The following is a 22945-nucleotide window of genomic DNA, read 5'->3' as shown; positions in this document are numbered from 1 at the left end:
GAGACTGAGGGTGTCAGTAACAGATACAGGGAGACTGAGGGTGTCAGTAACAGATACAGGGAGACTGAGGGTGTCAGTAACAGATACAGGGAGACAGAGGGTGTCAGTAACAGATACAGGGAGACTGAGGGTGTCAGTAACAGATACAGGGAGCCTGAGGGTGTCAGTAACAGATACAGGGAGACTGAGGGTGTCAGTAACAGATACAGGGAGACTGAGACAGACTTACTATGACCAATGAGGTACTGCCCAGGTTTGTCACAATACTCGGGCTCCTTGCTGCTCCCATGCTTTCTATGAATGACATAAAAAGGGCCACACTTTATATCTGATTGGTCTATACAGTAGGGAAGCTCCCTTTATTGGCCGCCGATGTGCACTTACCTGATACACACGACTGCGGTGACGATGACTGCTAACACTAGTAACGTGCCCACCCCGGCAGTGCCAGCTATTAGTGCCACCTGTGGCTGTGCTTTCTCTGGACCTGGGGAAGGAGAAGACAACATAAAGCTTGGGGGGGGGGCCCCATCGTTCCCCCTTTTTCACTGCTCAAGATCAAGTGAGTGCTGTAATAAAGAACCCACTTCTCTCACTCACCTTCCAGGGTCTGAACTAAAGTGTCCCCGCTGAATGCCCCATAGCCCGCCTCTGTCCGTGCCCTGACTTGTACCACATACACAGTGCCAGAGAGGAGCTCAGCCAGGAGGGCCTCGTTACTTGTGGTCTTCATAAACTTTATCAGGGGCTTCTCCTGGTCCTGGGGAAGAACAGGGGGTAGAAAGTTTTATTCTCTTACCCCTTACCTTTTGTCTATTTCCCTAAACCCCTCCAACATACACCCCCACCACCCAAATATCAAGCCACTAACCTTCGCGTAGTATTTTACTTCATAATCCAGAATGTTGCCCTTGGTGGGGGCCGAGTGCAGAGGGGTCGCCCAGCGGAGGGTGAGTGTAGTCTCAGATGCCGCCATTTGCTGAATGCCGCTGACTGGGAGGGGAACTGGGGGAGACGTTAGGGAGAAGTGGTTAATAACTTTGCCCCCGGGGTTACACAAGGGGTAATGGTTAAAAAGAACCTACCATCCCGGTCAGTAGTGACATTGACTTCCTCCCCCAAAGCCCCGCTGGTGCTGCGTTCAGACACTCCATTTAAAGCCAACACGCGGAAGTTGTAGGTCACGCGGGGGCGCAGTCCCGCCACGCGCAGTCGCCGGTCCACCAATCGCTGGGGCCTGGGGGTGAAGTTTAACCGAGAGCAGGGAATGCAGGGCCCGCCCCCGGCGCACTCCGAACACTGAACTTCGTAGTACAGGTCCCCTCTCCCGCCAGCGTCAAGTGGTTCACTCCATTCCAAATCAACCCCGGAGCCGTTCACCCGAGCGACAATGCTGCGTGGCGCTGAAGGGGGAGCTAGAGAGTAAAAAAAGATATATAATATCTATATAATGGGGCAAAAAGGCTGAGGCGGGGGGCACTTTTGCTAAAGTGGAAAGGAAAAGAAAGTTTATACACAGAGGGTACTCACTGCTGCAGGCTGCTGTTGGGGGGTCCATCGCGGCTCTGTAATACCCCGGCTTGCAACCGCACACAGTTGCCCCAGGGGCAGTAGAAAGGCCGTTGGCAGGACAAGGCTGGCAGGGCTTCTCTCCCACGGTGGGTTTAAAGTACCCCGGGGCGCAAGCTGTACAGTCCGAAAAGAGAGAACAGGGTTGAACAAAGCAATGCCTGGCAGTTCTTGCATATATATCTATATATATACATGGGTGGGAGCGGTCATACTGCGAGCACTATATATATATCACATACACACTATATACTGAATACATATATATACATATAGACATGGGCGGGAGCTGTCATGCTGCAAGCACTATATATATATATATATCCTGATGACGATCCTATATGAATCGAAATGCGAAGATATTATGTGGGAATAAAAGAATTGACTTCATTGAGTTCCATGTCGTGAGTGCTTTTCAAGAAATTGTATATATATATATATATATATATATATATATATATATATATATATATATATATATACATACATACATACATACACACATACACACTATATATATTGTATATATATATATTTATCTCAGCCCTTATATGCACATGTAAGAGTTGCCGTATTATTTAGACTATGCAGAATGGGGTTTCCTCCCAGCAGGAAGCTACTGAACTACAGCTCCCATGATTCCGTGCCAAGTGATGGGCAGCCCAATAGCAGAAGAGCCTGCGCGGCTGTATTAATAGACTCAGCGACTGTCCCTGCTTCTTTCCTGCCTTTGTTTAATGACACAAAGGGGGGACGCAAGGGGCAGGATCTGCTCATAATTCAGGGAGACAGGGCGATAAGGAAGGGACTGGAGACAAGGACGGAGGATAAAGATATGACCCTCAACTGAAGGCTCCCCCCTCCCCCTGCAACCCCCACCAGGTCTACGCACTGACTCTAGCTGCAGCTATGCTTCTGAACTACAACTCCCAGCACCTATAGAGCGTCCGATGATACCCACGCGTCTGATTGTAGCCTAATTTCTGGCCCAATTTGTTACCACTATGTTAACATGTATCAAGTTAAAGGGTAAGTTAAATGCTCTGTGCAGCTCTGCAGTTGGGCTTCGTTCCTTTGCCTCTCAGTAAGTAGAAGTTGTTTATGCCATCACTGGGCCATTGCTCTCAGCGATCTTTGCAACAAATACTTGGTTGCTAGGGCCAGTCAGCTTAGCAACCAGCAATATCCATCCATCCCCACCCAAAAAACCATAGACAAAATAACAATGCGAGCCGACTGTAGGTTTCAGTCTGTGGCAGAGGGAAAGTTCCCCTTTAATGGCCGGGGCAGAGTGCGAAACAGCTGAGAAACTTTAAATCCACCAATTTAGGGATTATACTAAATCCTCTCCTGATTGGATAAAACTTTCCTGTTTGCTTCTCCCTCACAGCAGCCTGGCAGCAGCAGGGTTAAAGGTGTATGCATTAACTCCTCCCTCCCCCTCTCCTTGCATCTGTCCCATTCACACTTCCTGGCCCCATCCCCCCAAATACCTGGCATTCCGGCTCCCTTTTGTCTGTGACACCTCAGGGGCCCCCCTCCCGCAGCCCCCATGCCCACAGATTGGGTTCTACCCAGCGGGGAGGTGAGAAGGAACAGGAAGCCTGAAACCCGACACTGCGGGGAGAGGCGGCCGGGCAGCGGGGCAAACACATCGGGAACGGATTATGGGAACACAAAGGCCCGAAAGAACTGCAGCTTTGTACTGTATGGGCCCCGGCCTAGTGTTCTGTATGGGTCCCGGCCTAGTGTCCTGTATGGGCCCCGGGGTATGGGCCCGGCCTAGTGTTCTGTATGGGCCCCGGGGTATGGGCCCGGCCTAGTGTTCTGTATGGGCCCCGGGGTATGGGCCCGGCCTAGTGTTCTGTATGGGCCCGGCCTAGTGTTCTGTATGGGCCCGGCCTAGTGTTCTGTATGGGCCCCGGGGTATGGGCCCGGCCTAGTGTCTTGTATGGGCCCCGGGGTATGGGCCCGGCCTAGTGTTCTCTATGGGCCCCGGCCTAGTGTACTGAATGGGCCCCGGCCTAGTGTTCTGTATGGGCCCTGGGGTAAGGGCCCGGCCTAGTGTCCTGTATGGGTCCCGGCCTAATGTTCTGTATGGGCCCTGGGGTAAGGGCCCGGCCTAGTGCCCTGTATGGGTCCCGGCCTAGTGTTCTGTATGGGCCCGGCCTAGTGTTCTGTATGGGCCCGGCCTAGTGTTCTGTATGGGCCCCGGCCTAGTGTTCTGTATGGGTCCCGGCCTAGTGTTCTGTATGGGCCCAGGATAAGGGCCCGGCCTAGTGTTCTGTATGGGCCCGGGGTATGGGTCCCAGCCTAGTGTTCTGTATGGGTTCCCGGCCTAGTGTCCTGTATGGGCCCCGAGGTATGGGCCCGGCCTAATGTCCTGTATGGGCCCCGGGGTAAGAGCCCGGCCTAGTGTTGTGTATGGGCCCCAGCCTAGTGTTCTGTATGGGCCCCAGAGTGAGAGCCCGGCCTAGTTTTCTGTATGGGCCCCAGGGCAAGGGCCCAGCCTAGTGTCCAGGGTAAGAGCTCAGCCTAGTGTTCTGTATGGGCCCCAGAGTGAGAGCCCAGCCTAGTGTTCTGTATGGGCCCCAGAGTGAGAGCCCAGCCTAGTGTTCTGTATGGGCCCCAGAGCGAGAGCCCAGCCTAGTGTCCAGGGTAAGAGCCCAGCCTAGTGTCCAGGGTAAGAGCCCAGCCTAGTGTCCAGGGTAAGAGCTCAGCCTAGTGTTCTGTATGGGCCCCAGAGTGAGAGCCCGGCCTAGTGTTCTGTATGGGCCCCAGAGTGAGAGCCCAGCCTAGTGTTCTGTATGGGCCCCAGAGTGAGAGCCCAGCCTAGTGTTCTGTATGGGCCCCAGAGTGAGAGCCCAGCCTAGTGTTCTGTATGGGCCCCAGAGTGAGAGCCCGGCCTAGTGTTCTGTATGGGCCCCAGAGTGAGAGCCCGGCCTAGTGTTCTGTATGGGCCCCAGAGTGAGAGCCCGGCCTAGTGTCCAGGGTAAGAGCTCAGCCTAGTGTTCTGTATGGGCCCCAGAGTGAGAGCCCAGCCTAGTGTCCAGGGTAAGAGCTCAGCCTAGTGTTCTGTATGGGCCCCAGAGTGAGAGCCCAGCCTAGTGTCCAGGGTAAGAGCTCAGCCTAGTGTTCTGTATGGGCCCCAGAGTGAGAGCTCAGCCTAGTGTTCTGTATGGGCCCCAGAGTGAGAGCCCAGCCTAATGTTCTGTATGGGCCCCAGAGTGAGAGCCCAGCCTAGTGTTCTGTATGGGCCCCAGAGTGAGAGCCCGGCCTAGTGTTCTGTATGGGCCCCAGAGTGAGAGCCCGGCCTAGTGTTCTGTATGGGCCCCAGAGTGAGAGCCCGGCCTAGTGTTTTGTATGGGCCCCAGAGTGAGAGCCCAGCCCAGTGTTCTGTATGGGCCCCAGAGTGAGAGCCCGGCCTAGTGTTCTGTATGGGCCCCAGAGTGAGAGCCCAGCCTAGTGTCCAGGGTAAGAGCTCAGCCTAGTGTTCTGTATGGGCCCCAGAGTGAGAGCCCAGCCTAGTGTCCAGGGTAAGAGCTCAGCCTAGTGTTCTGTATGGGCCCCAGAGTGAGAGCCCAGCCTAGTGTCCAGGGTAAGAGCTCAGCCTAGTGTTCTGTATGGGCCCCAGAGTGAGAGCCCGGCCTAGTGTTCTGTATGGGCCCCAGAGTGAGAGCCCGGCCTAGTGTTCTGTATGGGCCCCAGAGTGAGAGCCCAGCCTAGTGTTCTGTATGGGCCCCAGAGTGAGAGCCCGGCCTAGTGTTCTGTATGGGCCCCAGAGTGAGAGCCCAGCCTAGTGTCCAGGGTAAGAGCTCAGCCTAGTGTTCTGTATGGGCCCCAGAGTGAGAGCCCAGCCTAGTGTCCAGGGTAAGAGCTCAGCCTAGTGTTCTGTATGGGCCCCAGAGTGAGAGCCCAGCCTAGTGTTCTGTATGGGCCCCAGAGTGAGAGCTCAGCCTAGTGTCCAGGGTAAGAGCTCAGCCTAGTGTTCTGTATGGGCCCCAGATTAAGAGCTCAGCCTAGAACACAGCCTACTGTACTCTACTCGGTGGGCAGCCAAGGATGTGAGGGCCACTATACTGTAAAGCACATATGCCAAATACAAGGCCCGCGGGCCCCCTGGCTGTTTTATGTGGCCCTTGGTGAGTGTGTCTGACCGACCAGCGTAATCTAATCTAAATATTTTAATAGACTGTAATAAAAATCCGGCCGACGACTAAGACTGTGTTTGATTTCGGCCCCCCTATGTGACTGAGCTTGACCCCCCCTGTGCTGTAGAGGCAGAAGCCCTGGGGCAAAGCATACAGTATAGGCTAAAGCCAGAGCAGTGGCGCTATGACAGAACGGCTGAGACCCCGATGCTTTACTGTAACGTTGTTATGGGCTAAAGGGGCCCTCCCCCTCCGAGGGGAGTTTGGAGAAAGAGTCAGACAACCACACCACCAAGGTAACATTAGCCTTAGCCCCCCACTATTAGCCCCCCACTAATCTCCATTCATTTGCTCAGCCGTTCCCTCCCCACCGGCGCCTGAGGTGCTCCCTTACCTGTGCACTTGGTGCGCCCGTCCTTCTCCTCCCGTCCTGCCACACAAGCGCACTCCCCCACCGCCGGTTTGGCCCATTCTCCATCTTCTCTGCAGTACATGGTCGGCTTTCTTCCCAGCGGCCCCTCTGCCCCCTCAACACAGCTGCCCTCAGCCGAGACCACCAGACCTTCAGAGACAGTCTTGGGAAAGCTTGCCAAGGATGCCACCACGGCCGGGCAAACCCTATAGAAAACACGAACGGCCAACAGGGCCATGCATGCCCCTTGGTCCTGGAACGCCAAGTAGAAGCCATCGCCGGACAGGGGCCCTATCCGAAGGGTCTTCACATTTAACCTCGTGGAACCTGGACTTCCGCGTCTATTTGGTCGGCCCAAAAAGTCAGCTGCCACAGTGTCCACTCTGACCCAAGGGTTCTCCATCCAAGGTGGGAAGTGGTCATTGGCTAAGTCATGATTGGCCTGGTAATAGTAGAGGTTAAAGGTTTCCTTGCAAGAGCGGCCGGCCCGGGATAGGAAGGAGCACTCCAGCATGGTAAATGTGATTTCCACATACGCGTAGCTGGCCAAGCCCCGGCTGATGTAATTGGTCCGTAGCCAGTTGTTCTGATTGGTCAGATGGGCATTGCAGATCTCGTACGTACGGACTGGGGTTCCCTCATCGTCCAGACCAGACATCTCATCCCACTACAGTGAGGAAATAGGAAACAGCAAAATTAATTAGGGATACAGGAAGTGCAGCAGCTGGAGTGGGGTCCATCCAGAAGGAGCACCCAGGGGCCCACGGGGCCACCAGCAGGAAGGAAGGGTTGCAAACAGGGATTAACTGTAAGTAGAGGCATCCTGGAGAAAAGGGAGAAAGAAGGAAATCCATAAGGAAGAAGGAAGTGGTGTTTTTTATACAGGATGTTAAAAGGAAACAACAGGAAGTTGCTGAAATTCAACAGGAAGCTGAAATGGAAGTTGGTTAAAAAAGTCAGGAAAGCAGTTACTCCACCAGGGTACGGAGGGAAGCTAGAAAGGAAGGAAACGTTTCAACAACTCCTCCCACAAGGGGCAGGAAATAGCACTCTGACGGCAGGAAGTAAAGAAGGAAGTTGGCTGGACAGGAAGTATGGAGTGCTGTGTGGGGAGCCGGATTGGCGGGGGGTCCGTACCTGTCCGTCCACTTTGGGATAACTCGTCCATTTTAGATCTGAGGTCTCCAGCTTGGTGTTCATGAGGGTGACTGTGGGGGGACAGAGAGGGGGACAAATTCAGAACATGATGGGACCCCCAGTACAAGCCCCTCTCTCTGGTACCGGGGCTGTCTCTTTAAGAACCAGATTTATTCCCTGGAATATGACACATGAATTTACCGTGGAAACCCCCCTCTGGGATTCCCACCGCCACCCAAGGGTATTACCCACAAAGCACCTGGAAAGCCCCAGCACCCAGTCATTTATTTTAATTATCTCTATAAAATGCACCCACTATGCACCCTGTGTGTCTCTGTCCAGCGCCGGCGAATGGGTCGGCTCTATGTATCTGGCGCTGCCGCTGCCCGCACTGTACCCATGCTGCGCATACATGCCCTTGTGGGACAGTCTGAGTGCATGGTGAGACTGGCACTGCCCGCACTCTACCCATGCTGCTCATACATGCCCTTGTGGGACAGTCTGAGTGCATGGTGAGACTGGCACTGCCCGCACTGTACCCATGCTGCGCATACATGCCCTTGTGGGACAGTCTCAGTGCATGGTGAGACTGGCACTGCCCGCACTGTACCCATGCTGCGCATACATGCCCTTGTGGGACAGTCTCAGTGCATGGTGAGACTGGCACTGCCCGCACTGTACCCATGCTGCGCATACATGCCCTTGTGGGACAGTCTGAGTGCATGGTGAGACTGGCACTGCCCGCACTGTACCCATGCTGCGCATACATGCCCTTGTGGGACAGTCTCAGTGCATGGGGAGACTGGCACTGCCCGCACTGTACCCATGCTGCGCATACATGCCCTTGTGGGACAGTCTGAGTGCATGGTGAGACTGGCACTGCCCGCACTGTACCCATGCTGCGCATACATGCCCTTGTGGGACAGTCTCAGTGCATGGTGAGACTGGCACTGCCCGCACTGTACCCATGCTGCACATACATGCCCTTGTGGGACAGTCTGAGTGCATGGTGAGACTGGCACTGCCCGCACTGTACCCATGCTGCGCATACATGCCCTTGTGGGACAGTCTCAGTGCATGGTGAGACTGGCACTGCCCGCACTGTACCCATGCTGCGCATACATGCCCTTGTGGGACAGTCTGAGTGCATGGTGAGACTGGCACTGCCCGCACTGTACCCATGCTGCGCATACATGCCCTTGTGGGACAGTCTCAGTGCATGGTGAGACTGGCACTGCCCGCACTGTACCCATGCTGCGCATACATGCCCTTGTGGGACAGTCTGAGTGCATGGTGAGACTGGCACGCTGGTTAGTAAATATGCCATTCTGTCCTGGCATAACAAGTGCTTGGCACGGCAGGCCGGCTATGTAAGTGTCGGCGTATCAGTGTGAGTGGCTGGCAGTGCCCTGTGTATAAAGGCTGATAACTAATGGAAGGCTGAGATATTAGCGTGAAGGTAAATATTGACTGTACAACGCCAGCGCGTCTCGCTCATACAGCAAGGACAGTGGGACTGTGGGCGACAATGTCATTGTACCTGGATATCTCCCCACTACTTACCCGGGGTGGGGGCAGCACAAGGGATTTGCCAGTCCTGTACGGTAGCAGGCATGGGCCAGGCTGGGAAGGGCTGTGTATATATATATATATATATTAATATATCCGGCCCCTGCAGAGACCCCAGCCACCGACTGAGGGGCCACTGAGCCAGTCAATGGGCAACATGTGCGGGTAATTTATTAACACTGGGCAAATTTGCCCGTGGGCAGTAACCTATGGCAACTAATCAAATTGTTGCATTCATTACAGCTGGCTGAAAAAAAAACCGCTGCTTGGTTACTATGGGTTACAGCCCACGGTGGGATTTGCCCGGTGTTGATAAATGTGCCCCAGTTGCCTCCTGGGCAGGAGCGAGGGAGCGAGGGGCAAACACCCAACCTTTGGGAGACAGTTTCTCTATAAAAGGCAGAGACTCTCTGAGCACGAGACACCCAGGGGCTGTTTCCAGGTAAGAGACCCGGTGCCCCCCCCCCAGTGACCAAGAGTAACAAAAGGGAAGCCTTTGTCTGCCAGCGCTATGGGGAATGGAGGCACAGAGCTGGCACAGGCGGGCGTGTCGGCTTCCAGGTGCCGGGGGAGCAGCGGGGGAGGGCTGAGGGTAATTACAGGTTTGGCAGACTGTGACGGAGTTGCCCTAGGGGCGATCGGAGAGAACCGTGTGACTCACAGAGATGTAAGGGCTGCGCTCACAGGAGGTGCGTGAGCAGACAAATGCCAGGGCCCGAGTCATTCTGTGCCAGTCCCTCGCGTGCCAACAACCATCTCTGCCCGCTCCTTCTTATACAAGCAAATAAATACTCCCCTACAGGTGCACCCCGACTCATGGGCGTGCTAACACCTACGTCTCTGGGCCCAGAACCAGCGCTCTAACATCATTCTCTACACATACTGGGCCCACAGTATCTCTCTATGTGAGTACTGAGCCCCCTCCGGTATCTCTCTATGTGAGTACTGTGCCCCCTCCGGTATCTCTCTATGTGAGTACTGAGCCCCCTCCGGTATCTCTCTATGTGAGTACTGAGCCCCCTCCGGTATCTCTCTATGTGAGTACTGAGCCCCCTCCGGTATCTCTCTATGTGAGTACTGAGCCCCCTCCGGTATCTCTCTATGTGAGTACTGAGCCCCCTCCGGTATCTCTCTATGTGAGTACTGAGCCCCCTCCGGTATCTTTCAGTATCTCTCTATGTGAGTACTGAGCCCCCTCCAGTATTTCTCTATGTGAGTACTGAGCCCCCTCCGGTATCTTTCAGTATCTCTCTATGTGAGTACTGAGCCTCCTCCAGTATATCTTTATGTGAGTACTGAGAGCCCTCCAGTATCTCTCTATGTGAGTACTGAGACCCCTCCAGTATCTCTCTGTGAGTACTGAGCCCCCTCCAGTATCTCTCTATTTGAGTACAGAGCCCCCTCCAGTATCTCTCTATGCTGGGTCTCTCCTACAGATCCCTGTATGTCTCTATGTGGGTACTGGGCCTCTCCTACAGATCCCTGTATGTCTCTATGTGGGTACTGGGCCTCTCCTACAGATGCCTGTATGTCTCTATGTGGGTACTGGGCCTCTCCTACAGATCCCTGTATGTCTCTATGTGGGTACTGGGTCTCTCCTACAGATCCCTGTATGTCTCTATGTGGGTACTGGGCCTCTCCTACAGATCCCTGTATGTCTCTATGTGGGTACTGGGCCTCTCCTACAGATCCCTGTATGTCTCTATGTGGGTACTGGGTCTCTCCTACAGATCCCTGTATGTCTCTATGTGGGTACTGGGCCTCTCCTACAGATCCCTGTATGTCTCTATGTGGGTACTGGGCCTCTCCTACAGATCCCTGTATGTCTCTATGTGGGTACTGGGCCTCTCCTACAGATGTAACATTATTATCTATAATTTAAAGGGAAAGCGTAACGCAGGCTGGAAATGATAAATCGCCGGCCGCTCTCACTGTTTACTCTGCTTATCGTTCCCCAAACAAACCCCTGGAAGTTTATCTTTACTCCGTTAAACACAGGGAGTTGGGAACATCCCATAGTAACAGTGAGAGGGACGGGGGAGACAAGTGCAGCTAAATGTGCCGCTCAGTAAAGTTAATAAAGTTTCGCTTCCCGGCCAGAAATGATATCACTCGGCTGCGAAGCCAACGCTTTATTCCTCCCATAAACACACAGCGGCGCTCACTTTCTATTGGCTCAGCCTCTGGGGCATTGCCCCTCGGCACTACAGCAAAACCCACCTACTTATTTATAGTGGGGGCCGCACCATAGGGGGAGGGGGTCAGTGCCAACTGTCCAACTACAAACATCATATCATCTTGCTGAAAATAACCATAACCAGTAGGGCAAGATGGAGACAGTAGGGCAAGATGGAGACAGTAGGGCAAGATGGAGACAGTAGGGCAAGATGGAGACAGTAGGGCAAGATGGAGACAGTAGGGCAAGATGGAGACAGTAGGGCAAGATGGAGACAGTAGGGCAAGATGGAGACAGTAGGACAAGATGGAGACAGTAGGACAAGATGGAGACAGTAGGACAAGATGGGGACAGTAGGACAAGATGGGGACAGTAGGACAAGATGGAGACAGTAGGACAAGATGGGGACAGTAGGACAAGATGGAGACAGTAGGACAAGATGGGGACAGTAGGACAAGATGGGGACAGTAGGACAAGATGGAGACAGTAGGACAAGATGGGGACAGTAGGACAAGATGGAGACAGTAGGACAAGATGGGGACAGTAGGACAAGATGGGGACAGTAGGACAAGATGGGGACAGTAGGACAAGATGGGGACAGTAGGACAAGATGGAGACAGTAGGACAAGATGGGGACAGTAGGACAAGATGGGGACAGTAGGACAAGATGGAGACAGTAGGACAAGATGGGGACAGTAGGACAAGATGGGGACAGTAGGACAAGATGGAGACAGTAGGACAAGATGGGGACAGTAGGACAAGATGGGGACAGTAGGACAAGATGGAGACAGTAGGGCAAGATGGAGACAGTAGGGCAAGATGGAGACAGTAGGGCAATATTAAGAGGGTAAGGCGAGACTTGCCCAGCCTGGAGCAGTGGCTGGGAGTTGCTGTAGGGCAGTGGAAGGGCCACACATTGGGCAGTTATACCATTCTCAGTGGCTTCTGGTTTAGAACAAACAAGGAGCTGGAATTTTGCTTAAAAACCCCCTAAAATCTATTCAAGGTGCCAAAGGACATCCAAATGTCATCAAGGTGACCCACCAGCCTTTGTTGTCATAGCAACCCCAGACTGCATTAAACGGCCGTTAGTTAATTGGAGAATCCAAAAGCAGCCGTGGGGGACATTGGGCCCCTCCCATTCACCCTACCGGCACGTCTGTACTTGCCCCTAATGCATCATTATGCAAATGAGGTTAATAAGCGCTATGGGGCAGTTAACCAGTAACTAATGTGAGTAGGGGGCAGTTAACCAGTAACTAATGTGAGTAGGGGGCAGTTAACCAGTAACTAATGTGAGTAGGGGGCAGTTAACCAGTAACTAATGTGAGTAGGGGGCAGTTAACCAGTAACTAATGTGAGTAGGGGGCAGTTAACCAGTAACTAATGTGAGTAGGGGGCAGTTAACCAGTAACTAATGTGAGTAGGGGGCAGTTAACCAGTAACTAATGTGAGTAGGGGGCAGTTAACCAGTAACTAATGTGAGTAGGGGGCAGTTAACCAGTAACTAATGTGAGTAGGGGGCAGTTAACCAGTAACTAATGTGAGTAGGGGGCAGTTAACCAGTAACTAATGTGAGTAGGGGGCAGTTAACCAGTAACTAATGTGAGTAGGGGCAGGAAGGGTAACTGTGTCACTGGCGGGTAATGCTAACGAGTCACAGGATTAATTACAGACCGGTTCGGCTCCCCAGGGGCTTTCACCTACACGGCAGGAGTGGGAGGTGAGTAACTCCCATGTAATGGTACGGCCCGGGGCCCCGTCTGCTCCTCATCCTCTCATACAGACGGGATGAAGGCCCAGGAATGTACCAACAGGAATGTGGCACGCAAACATGAAAAGTGACACCGGGTTAAACTAGGTCGGCCCAAAAGCTCACACTCTATCTGGGCGCCACCTGGTAGCACCAAGGACGTATCTAACTGCACGTACACACGTGGGGGGGTAGATACTACACATATATGATCTCCCTATAAGCCATACATGTGGCATATGGTATTCAGCATGGCGCCCACCAGTGCCAACTGTACCATGGGCATAGCCCCGTGCCAGGCATCTGCCCCAGCTTTCATTCCTCCGCTTCAATTCATTGGAACTAATAGAAAGGCAGCAATACCGTGTACTAGTCACATACCTACAGGGATGGGCTTTATTGCTTGCTGAGGCTTAGTTCCCCTTTAACAGAGACAGAGACAGTGGGAGGGACAGACTGGTAAGAGCGGGACAATAGGGAAACGAGAGAGTTGTATAATGGTTATGCTAGACTGCCCAGGGTATATGTGTGAGATTCTATACAGCCCGGGGCTGCGCTTCACTGAGCATGCTGGGAGCACATTCTCCTTACAACCCACACTGGGGGGTGGAGGCATTGGAAGCCAGGGGCCACATCAGGCAACCGGACCCCCAGCAGATAAGGCAGTTGTAGGGGGTCAATGTAAAATGTGGGTTGTGGCGCACAGTGGCGCACTTATGCCAACTAAGTACCAGCCAATCTGCCCATTCCTACCCCTCACAGTGGCGCACTTAGAGATGGTGCCTATAGTAGCAGTGGGGTAGTAGGGAGAGATGGTACCTATAGTAGCAGTGGGGGGATAATAGCCTCTGGGAAGGGACTGGGGCTGTGGGATAGCAGGTATAGTAGGGAGAGATGGTGCCTATAGTAGCAGTGGGGGGATAATAGCCTCTGGGAAGGGACTGGGGCTGTGGGATAGCAGGTATAGTAGGGAGAGATGGTACCTATAGTAGCAGTGGGGTAGTAGGGAGAGATGGTACCTATAGTAGCAGTGGGGTAGTAGGGAGAGATGGTACCTATAGTAGCAGTGGGGTAGTAGGGAGAGATGGTACCTATAGTAGCAGTGGGGTAGTAGGGAGAGATGGTGCCTACAGTAGCAGTGGGGTAGTAGGAATAGTAGGGAGAGATGGTGCCTATAGTAGCAGTGGGGTAGTAGGAGTAGTAGGGAGAGATGGTGCCTATAGTAGCAGTGGGGCTGTAGGAGTAGTACGGAGAGATGGTGCCTATAGTAGCAGTGGGGCTGTAGGAGTAGTACGGAGAGATGGTGCCTATAGTAGCAGTGGGGCTGTAGGAGTAGTAGGGAGAGATGGTACCTATAGTAGCAGTGGGCTAGTAGGAGTAGTAGTGAGAGATGGTGCATACAGTAGCAGTGGGGTAGTAGGAGTAGTAGGGAGAGATGGTGCCTATAGTAGCAGTGGGGGGATAATAGCCTCTGAGAAGGGACTGGGGCTGTGGGATAGCAGGTATAGTAGGGAGAAATGGTGCCTATAGTAGCAGTGGGGTAGGAGTAGTAGTAGGGAGAGATGGTGCCTATAGTAGCAGTGGGGTAGAAGGAGTAGTAGGGAGAGATGGTGCCTATAGTAGCAGTGGGGTAGTAGAGAGATGGTGCCTACAGTAGCAGTGCGGTAGAAGGAGTAGTAGGGAGAGATGGTGCCTATAGTAGCAGTGGGGTAGTAGAGAGATGGTGCCTACAGTAGCAGTGGGGTAGAAGGAGTAGTAGGGAGAGATGGTGCCTATAGTAGCAGTGGGGTAGAAGGAGTAGTAGGGAGAGATGGTGCCTACAGTAGCAGTGGTGTAGAAGGAGTAGTAGGGAGAGATGGTGCCTACAGTAGCAGTGGGGTAGTAGGAGTAGTAGGGAGAGATGGTGCCTATAGTAGCAGTGGGGTAGTAGGAGTAGTAGGGAGAGATGGTGCCTATAGTAGCAGTGGGGTAGTAGGAGTAGTAGGGAGAGATCGTGCCTATAGTAGCAGTGGGGTAGTAGGAGTAGTAGGGAGAGATGGTGCCTATAGTAGCAGTGGGGTAGTAGGAGTAGTAGGGAGAGATGGTGCCTATAGTAGCAGTGGGGTAGTAGGAGTAGTAGAGTGACGGTACTTCCCAGAACAACCCAGTTGGGCTCTGTCTGCTCCTGGGATGGGAATGATACGGGGGGAGCAAGAGGCTATTAGGCACAAGTGGTGGCTACAGGGAGGGGCTGGGGGGCTGCAGGGGGAGAGGGAGCGGCCGCACTCAATGGAATAAAGTGCTTTGGTCTCTAACAACTTTCATCTCCCTTTAATCCTCTATGAATGGGCAGAGCGATGGGGGAGGAGTGTGTGGGGGCGTTACTGCACCCAGGGGGCAAATTGGAAGGGAGGAGACCAGTCATAAAAGCCAGTTAACTTGTAAAGTGCACTTTCTGCAGCGGCACATAAACATCCACTCATGTACCCACAGCATGGGAGCAGCACTCACTTACTCATACACTACTACAGCGTGCCCTGTACCCACAGCATGGGAGCAGCACTCACTTACTCATACACTACTACAGCGTGCCCTGTACCCACAGCATGGGAGCAGCACTCACTTACTCATACACTACTATAGCGTGCCCTGTACCCACAGCATGGGAGCAGCACTCACTTACTCATACACTACTATAGCGTGCCCTGTACCCACAGCATGGGAGCAGCACTCACTTACTCATACACTACTATAGCGTGCCCTGTACCCACAGCATGGGAGCAGCACTCACTTACTCATACACTACTACAGCGTGCCCTGTACCCACAGCATGGGAGCAGCAGTCACTTACTCATACACTACTATAGCGTGCCCTGTACCCACAGCATGGGAGCAGCAGTCACTTACTCATACACTACTATAGCGTGCCCTGTACCCACAGCATGGGAGCAGCAGTCACTTACTCATACACTACTATAGCGTGCCCTGTACCCACAGCATGGGAGCAGCACTCACTTACTCATACACTACTATAGCGTGCCCTGTACCCACAGCATGGGAGCAGCACTCACTTACTCATACACTACTATAGCGTGCCCTGTACCCACAGCATGGGAGCAGCACTCACTTACTCATACACTACTATAGCGTGCCCTGTACCCACAGCATGGGAGCAGCACTCACTTACTCATACACTACTATAGCGTGCCCTGTACCCACAGCATGGGAGCAGCACTCACTTACTCATACACTACTATAGCGTGCCCTGTACCCACAGCATGGGAGCAGCACTCACTTACTCATACACTACTATAGCGTGCCCTGTACCCACAGCATGGGAGCAGCACTCACTTACTCATACACTACTATAGCGTGCCCTGTACCCACAGCATGGGAGCAGCACTCACTTACTCATACACTACTATAGCGTGCCCTGTACCCACAGCATGGGAGCAGCACTCACTTACTCATACACTACTATAGCGTGCCCTGTACCCACAGCATGGGAGCAGCACTCACTTACTCATACACTACTATAGCGTGCCCTGTACCCACAGCATGGGAGCAGCACTCACTTACTCATACACTACTATAGCGTGCCCTGTACCCACAGCATGGGAGCAGCACTCACTTACTCATACACTACTATAGCCTGCCCTGTACCCACAGCATGGGAGCAGCACTCACTTACTCATACACTACTATAGCGTGCCCTGTACCCACAGCATGGGAGCAGCACTCACTTACTCATACACTACTATAGCGTGCCCTGTACCCACAGCATGGGAGCAGCACTCACTTACTCATACACTACTATAGCGTGCCCTGTACCCACAGCATGGGAGCCGCACGAACTTACTCATACACTACTACAGTTTGCCCTGTACCCACAGCATGGCAGCACTCACTTACTCATACACTACTATAGCGTGCCCTGTACCCACAGCATGGGAGCCGCACGAACTTACTCATACACTACTACAGAGTGCCCTGTACCCACAGCATTGCAGGCAGCAGAAGGGCCTTCCCTATGTGGCCCCTAAGTGGAGGGCTATATGACCCCACAGTTGTACCCTATAATTAAGCACCTGGGGAGGAAGAAGAAAAGGGGGGCAGATAATTTGGGGGTGTAATTAATGTGTTTATGTACAGGGGGAGAAGAGAAAGAAAAGCAGAGATAAACGAGGACATATGGACGGCAGGGAAATGAGGGAAAGTGCAGGATGCAGGGAGTTGGAGAGATGAAAGGCGGAGGGGGGGGGGAAGGAGGGAAGAGGAAGGGAGGGGGAGACAGGAAGGAGGAGTGAGGAGAGGCGGCCATTGTTTCTAAACAATCCTGAGAGGCAGCTTTTGTATATTGCTTCCAGGATATTAATAACTATATGGATGTGGGGAGGTGCTCGTCTGCAGAGCTTGCAATCGCCCTGGGATAAGATAAATTCAAGTGGGGGGGCGGGAATGCAACTTGGTTCTCAAGCTGTTGCTGAACTACAAATCGCATAATGTCACTACAGACTTTAGTTGCTGGGGATTCTGGAACTTTTAGTTCCTATGACAACCCGGAGGGCATCATGGTCCCTGTACCACCAAATGGGATCCATAGGGAGTCAAGGGGAGAGACATAGGGGAGATACAGGGAGTCAGGGGGGAGATACAGGAGTCAGGGGGGAGACATAGGGGAGATACAGGGAGTCAGGGGGGAGACATAGGGGGAGATACAGAGAGTCGGGGGAGACATAGGGGGAGATACAGAGAGTCAGGGGGGAGATACAGGAGTCAGGGGGGACACATAGGGGAGATACAGGGAGTCAGGGGGACACATAGGGAAAGATACAGGGAGTCAGGGGGGAGATACAGGAGTCAGGGGGGAGATACAGGAGTCAGGGGGGAGATACAGGAGTCAGGGGGGAGATACAGGAGTCAGGGGGGGAGACATAGGGAGTCAGGGGGACACATAGGGAGAGATACAGGGAGTCGGGGGGAGATACAGGAGTCAGGGGGGAGATCCAGGAGTCAGAGGGAGATCCAGGAGTCAGGGGGAGATCCAGGAGTCAGGGGGGAGATCCAGGAGTCAGGGGGAGATCCAGGAGTCAGGGGGGAGATCCAGGAGTCAGGGGGGAGATCCAGGAGTCAGGGGGGAGATCCAGGAGTCAGGGGGGAGACATAGGGGGAGATACAGGGAGTCAGGGGGAGACATAGGGAGAGATACAGGGAGTCAGGGGGGAGATACAGGAGTCAGGGGGGAGATACAGGGAGTCAGGGGGGAGACATAGGGAAAGATACAGGGAGTCAGGGGAGAGATACAGGAGTCAGGGGGGAGATACAGGAGTCAGGGGGGAGACACAGGGGGAGACATAGGAGGAGATACAGGGAGTCAGGGGGGAGACATAGGGGGAGATACAGGGAGTCAGGGGGGAGATACAGGAGTCAGGGGGGAGATACAGGGAGTCAGGGGGGAGACATAGGGAAAGATACAGGGAGTCAGGGGGGAGACATAGGGAAAGATACAGGGAGTCAGGGGAGAGATACAGGAGTCAGGGGGGAGATACAGGAGTCAGGGGGGAGATACAGGAGTCAGGGGGGAGACACAGGGGGAGATACAGGGAGTCAGGGGGGAGACATAGGGGGAGATACAGGGAGTCAGGGGGAGACATAGGGGGAGATACAGGGAGTCAGGGGGGAGATACAGGGAGTCAGGGGGGAGATACAGGGAGTCAGGGGGGAGATACAGGGAGTCAGGGGGGAGACATAGAGAAAGATACAGGGAGTCAGGGGGGAGACATAGGGAAAGATACAGGGAGTCAGGGGAGAGATACAGGAGTCAGGGGGGAGATACAGGAGTCAGGGGGGAGACACAGGGGGAGACATAGGAGGAGATACAGGGAGTCAGGGGGGAGACATAGGGGGAGATACAGGGAGTCAGGGGGGAGATACAGGAGTCAGGGGGGAGATACAGGGAGTCAGGGGGGAGACATAGGGAAAGATACAGGGAGTCAGGGGGGAGACATAGGGAAAGATACAGGGAGTCAGGGGAGAGATACAGGAGTCAGGGGGGAGATACAGGAGTCAGGGGGGAGATACAGGAGTCAGGGGGGAGATACAGGAGTCAGGGGGGAGACACAGGGGGAGACATAGGAGGAGATACAGGGAGTCAGGGGGGAGACATAGGGGGAGATACAGGGAGTCAGGGGGGAGACATAGGGGGAGATACAGGGAGTCAGGGGGAGACATAGGGGGAGATACAGGGAGTCAGGGGGGAGACATAGGGAAAGATACAGGGAGTCAGGGGGGAGACATAGGGAAAGATACAGGGAGTCAGGGGAGAGACATAGGGAAAGATACAGGGAGTCAGGGGAGAGATACAGGAGTCAGGGGGGAGACACAGGGGGAGATACAGGGAGTCAGGGGGGAGACATAGGAGGAGATACAGGGAGTCAGGGGGGAGACATAGGGGGAGATACAGGGAGTCAGGGGGGAGACATAGGGAAAGATACAGGGAGTCAGGGGAGAGAGATACAGGAGTCAGGGGGGAGACATAGGGGGAGATACAGGGAGTCAGGGGGAGATACAGGGAGTCAGGGGGAGACATAGGGGGAGATACAGGGAGTCAGGGGGAGACATAGGGGGAGATACAGGGAGTCAGGGGGAGATACAGGGAGTCAGGGGGAGATACAGGGAGTCAGGGGGAGAGACAGAGATACAGGGAGTCAGGGGGAGAGACAGAGAAAGATACAGAGATATAGATAGAGAGTCAGGGGGAGACATAGGGGGAGATACAGGGAGTCAGGGGGGAGGACACAGGGAGTCAGAGGAGATACATAGTGGGACATATGGGGGGGTCAAGAGGAGAGACATAGGGAGAGATATGGGGGGTGAGGGGGAAAGACATAGGGAGAGATATGGGGGGTCAGGAGGAGAGACATAGGGAGAGATATGGGGGGTCAGGGGGAGAGACATAGGGAGAGATATGGGGGGTCAGGGGGAGAGACATAGGGAGAGATAAGGGGGGTCAGGGGGAGAGACATAGGGAGAGATATGGGGGGGTCAGGAGGAGAGACATAGGGGGAGATATGGGGGGTCAGGGGGAGAGACATAGGGAGAGATATGGGGGGTCAGGGGGAGAGATATGGGGGGTCAGGGGGAGAGATATGGGGGGGTGAGAGGGAGAGACATAGGGAGAGATCTGGGGGGGTCAGGAGGAGAGATATGGGGGGGTGAGAGGGAGAGACATAGGGAGAGATCTGGGGGGGTCAGGAGGAGAGATATGGGGGGGTGAGAGGGAGAGACATAGGGAGAGATCTGGGGGGGGGTCAGGAGGAGAGACATAGGGAGAGATATGGGGGGTGAGGGGGAGAGACATAGGGAGAAATATGGGGGGTGAGGGGGAGAGACATAGGGAGAGATATGGGGGGGTCAGGAGGAGAGACATAGGGAGAGATATGGGGGGTCGGGGGAGAGACATAGGGAGAGATTTGGGGGGGTCAGGGGGAGAGACATAGGGAGAGATATGGGGGTTTGGAGGAGAGACATAGGGAAAGATTTGGGGGGGTCAGGGGGAGAGACATAGGGAGAGATATGGGGGTTCGGAGGAGAGACATAGGGAGAGATTTGGGGGGGTCAGGGGGAGAGACATAGGGAGAGATATGGGGGTTCGGAGGAGAGACATAGGGAGAGATATGGGGGGGTCAGGGGGAGAGACATAGGGAGAGATATGGGGGGGGTCAGGGGGAGAGACATAGGGAGAGATATGGGGGGGTTCAGGGGGAGAGACATAGGGAGAGATATGGGGGGGGGTCAGGGGGAGAGACATAGAGAGAGATATGGGGGTTCGGAGGAGAGACATAGGGAGAGATTTGGGGGTTCGGAGGAGAGACATAGGGAGAGATTTGGGGGGGTCAGGGGGAGAGACATAGGGAGAGATATGGGGGGGTCAGGGGGAGAGACATAGGGGGAGATATAAGGAATTAGGGTGAAAGACATAAAGGGGGGGCATAGGGGGAGCCCTCAGTCAGACTGTGCCTATACCTGCCATTGTAATTAGAGACTATGGCCCTAGGGCCCACCTTTAGGGTGACCTCCCCAAGCAAGCGAAGCTTCCCGTGTATGGCCCCCCCCTTAAGGCCTATGACAGACGAGTAGATGAGTTGCCCCCCATTAAGCCCCTCTAGCGACGGTGACAAATCTCCTCCAGTGCTTTCCTATTGGTCAGAATATAAATCGCTGCTAGAAAAACATACGTGTTGCTTTAGCTCTTCCGTTGCCTCGCGAGGAAACTTGCCTACTTACCCCCCCCCCCCCATGGCGATTCACCTGACTGCTGGCGGGAAGGAAACTAGCAGATTCACCATGGCAACAAGGTGTCCCCTGTGCCCCTAGGGGGTGGGGGGCCAGTAATGTGTCAGACTGGGATGGGGGACAGGGGGGTAAGCGAGACACTATGGCTAAGGGCGAAGACACATGGGGCAATTAGTCGCTGTGACGGTCGCGGGGACCAATGCCGGTGACTTTCCTGCCATAGGGTACTGTGTAAGTTGCTGTGACCAATCACGTGCAATTGCCCCTGTGCGGATTAGTTGCGGCGACTAATCAATCCGTGTGTCTTCACCCTAAGGAAGGTGGGGGCAGGAAGGAGTAGGAAGAAAGGCAGACACAGACAGTCCCTGGGGCAGTACAGACGGGCAGTAAGGGCAAATATTACTGTGTTTCTCTGGAGGGGAAAAGGGGGGCGATAAGTGGGAATGGGACCAACCAAGTAAGAGGGGGGGGGAAGGTGAGAAAAAGGGGCTGGATTAGAGAGGGGGAGGGGCCAGGTGAGAGGGCTATTGTATGCCCCATACAGTACGGCAGCCCTACCCTTTGGCAATACAATAGGGTTATCATTGTGAGGAGAGAATGTGCCACCATTTCCCGCCCGGTGCAGTCTAAATACACAGGAAACAGGAATCTGACTGTCTCTCACTCTCTCACGCGCCGCCTCGACTTTCCACTGCTCCTCCCAAACCCCTGGGAACCTTCCCTTCCTCGGATTTCTCTCCGACAGCCTCTGGGACTGCAACCGGCCCCTCCAGGGGTGCGTTACCCACAATGCCGAGTATAACATGGGGGGGGGATATTGCACTTTTAGCCCCTGTGATACAAACTCCTCTCTTTGAGCTGCTGTACCCCCTGCATTGTACTTTGTTACTGTCTGTAGTGCCTGCATATATATTATACCCCCTGTATCCCCCATATGCCTGTATTCTGTATATTATACCCGCTGTATCCCCCATATGCCTGTATTCTGTATATTATACCCCCTGTATCCCCCATATGCCTGTATTCTGTATATTATACCCGCTGTTTTCCCCATATGCCTGTATTCTGTATATTATACCCCCTGTATCCCCCATATGCCTGTATTCTGTATATTATACCCCCTGTATCCCCCATATGCCTGTATTCTGTATATTATACCCCCTGTATCCCCCATATGCCTGTATTCTGTATATTATACCCGCTGTATTCCCCATATGCCTGTATTCTGTATATTATACCCGCTGTATCCCCCATATGCCTGTATTCTGTATATTATACCCCCTGTATCCCCCATATGCCTGTATTCTGTATATTATACCCGCTGTATCCCCCATATGCCTGTATTCTGTATATTATACCCCCTGTATCCCCATATGCCTGTATTCTGTATATTATACCCCCTGTATCCCCCATATGCCTGTATTCTGTATATTATACCCCCTGTATCCCCCATATGCCTGTATTCTGTATATTATACCCCCTGTATCCCCCATATGCCTGTATTCTGTATATTATACCCCCTGTATCCCCCATATGCCTGTATTCTGTATATTATACCCGCTGTATCCCCCATATGCCTGTATTCTGTATATTATACCCCCTGTATCCCCCATATGCCTGTATTCTGTATATTATACCCGCTGTACCCCCATATGCCTGTATTCTGTATATTATACCCGCTGTACCCCCATATGCCTGTATTCTGTATATTATACCCCCTGTATCCCCCATATGCCTGTATTCTGTATATTATACCCCCTGTATCCCCATATGCCTGTATACTGTATATTATACCCCCTGTATCCCCCATATGCCTGTATTCTGTATATTATACCCCCTGTATCCCCCATATGCCTGTATTCTGTATTTTATACCCGCTGTTTTCCCCATATGCCTGTATTCTG

General features: G+C 53.5%; 1 protein-coding gene across 1 annotated transcript in view; it reads right to left on the bottom strand.

The window, feature by feature from the left end:
* ephb4 (EPH receptor B4) overlaps positions 1–22945 on the bottom strand; it is a 39532-nt gene that overhangs the window by 12990 nt on the left and 3597 nt on the right. Inside the window, exons 2-9 of the mRNA XM_031899636.1 lie at positions 7270–7340; positions 6115–6799; positions 1531–1686; positions 1086–1415; positions 872–1005; positions 601–760; positions 385–487; positions 230–294 (exon numbers count right to left, since the gene is read on the bottom strand). Coding sequence (XP_031755496.1) covers positions 230–294; positions 385–487; positions 601–760; positions 872–1005; positions 1086–1415; positions 1531–1686; positions 6115–6799; positions 7270–7340 — 1704 coding nt within the window. The remainder of the gene's footprint in view (positions 1–229; positions 295–384; positions 488–600; positions 761–871; positions 1006–1085; positions 1416–1530; positions 1687–6114; positions 6800–7269; positions 7341–22945) is intronic.

This window comes from Xenopus tropicalis, chromosome 3, assembly GCF_000004195.4.
Source record: "Xenopus tropicalis strain Nigerian chromosome 3, UCB_Xtro_10.0, whole genome shotgun sequence".
Classification (NCBI taxonomy): domain Eukaryota; kingdom Metazoa; phylum Chordata; class Amphibia; order Anura; family Pipidae; genus Xenopus; species Xenopus tropicalis.
The sequence above is the reverse complement of the archived record's forward strand: the minus strand, read 5'-3'. Positions and strand labels throughout refer to the sequence as shown.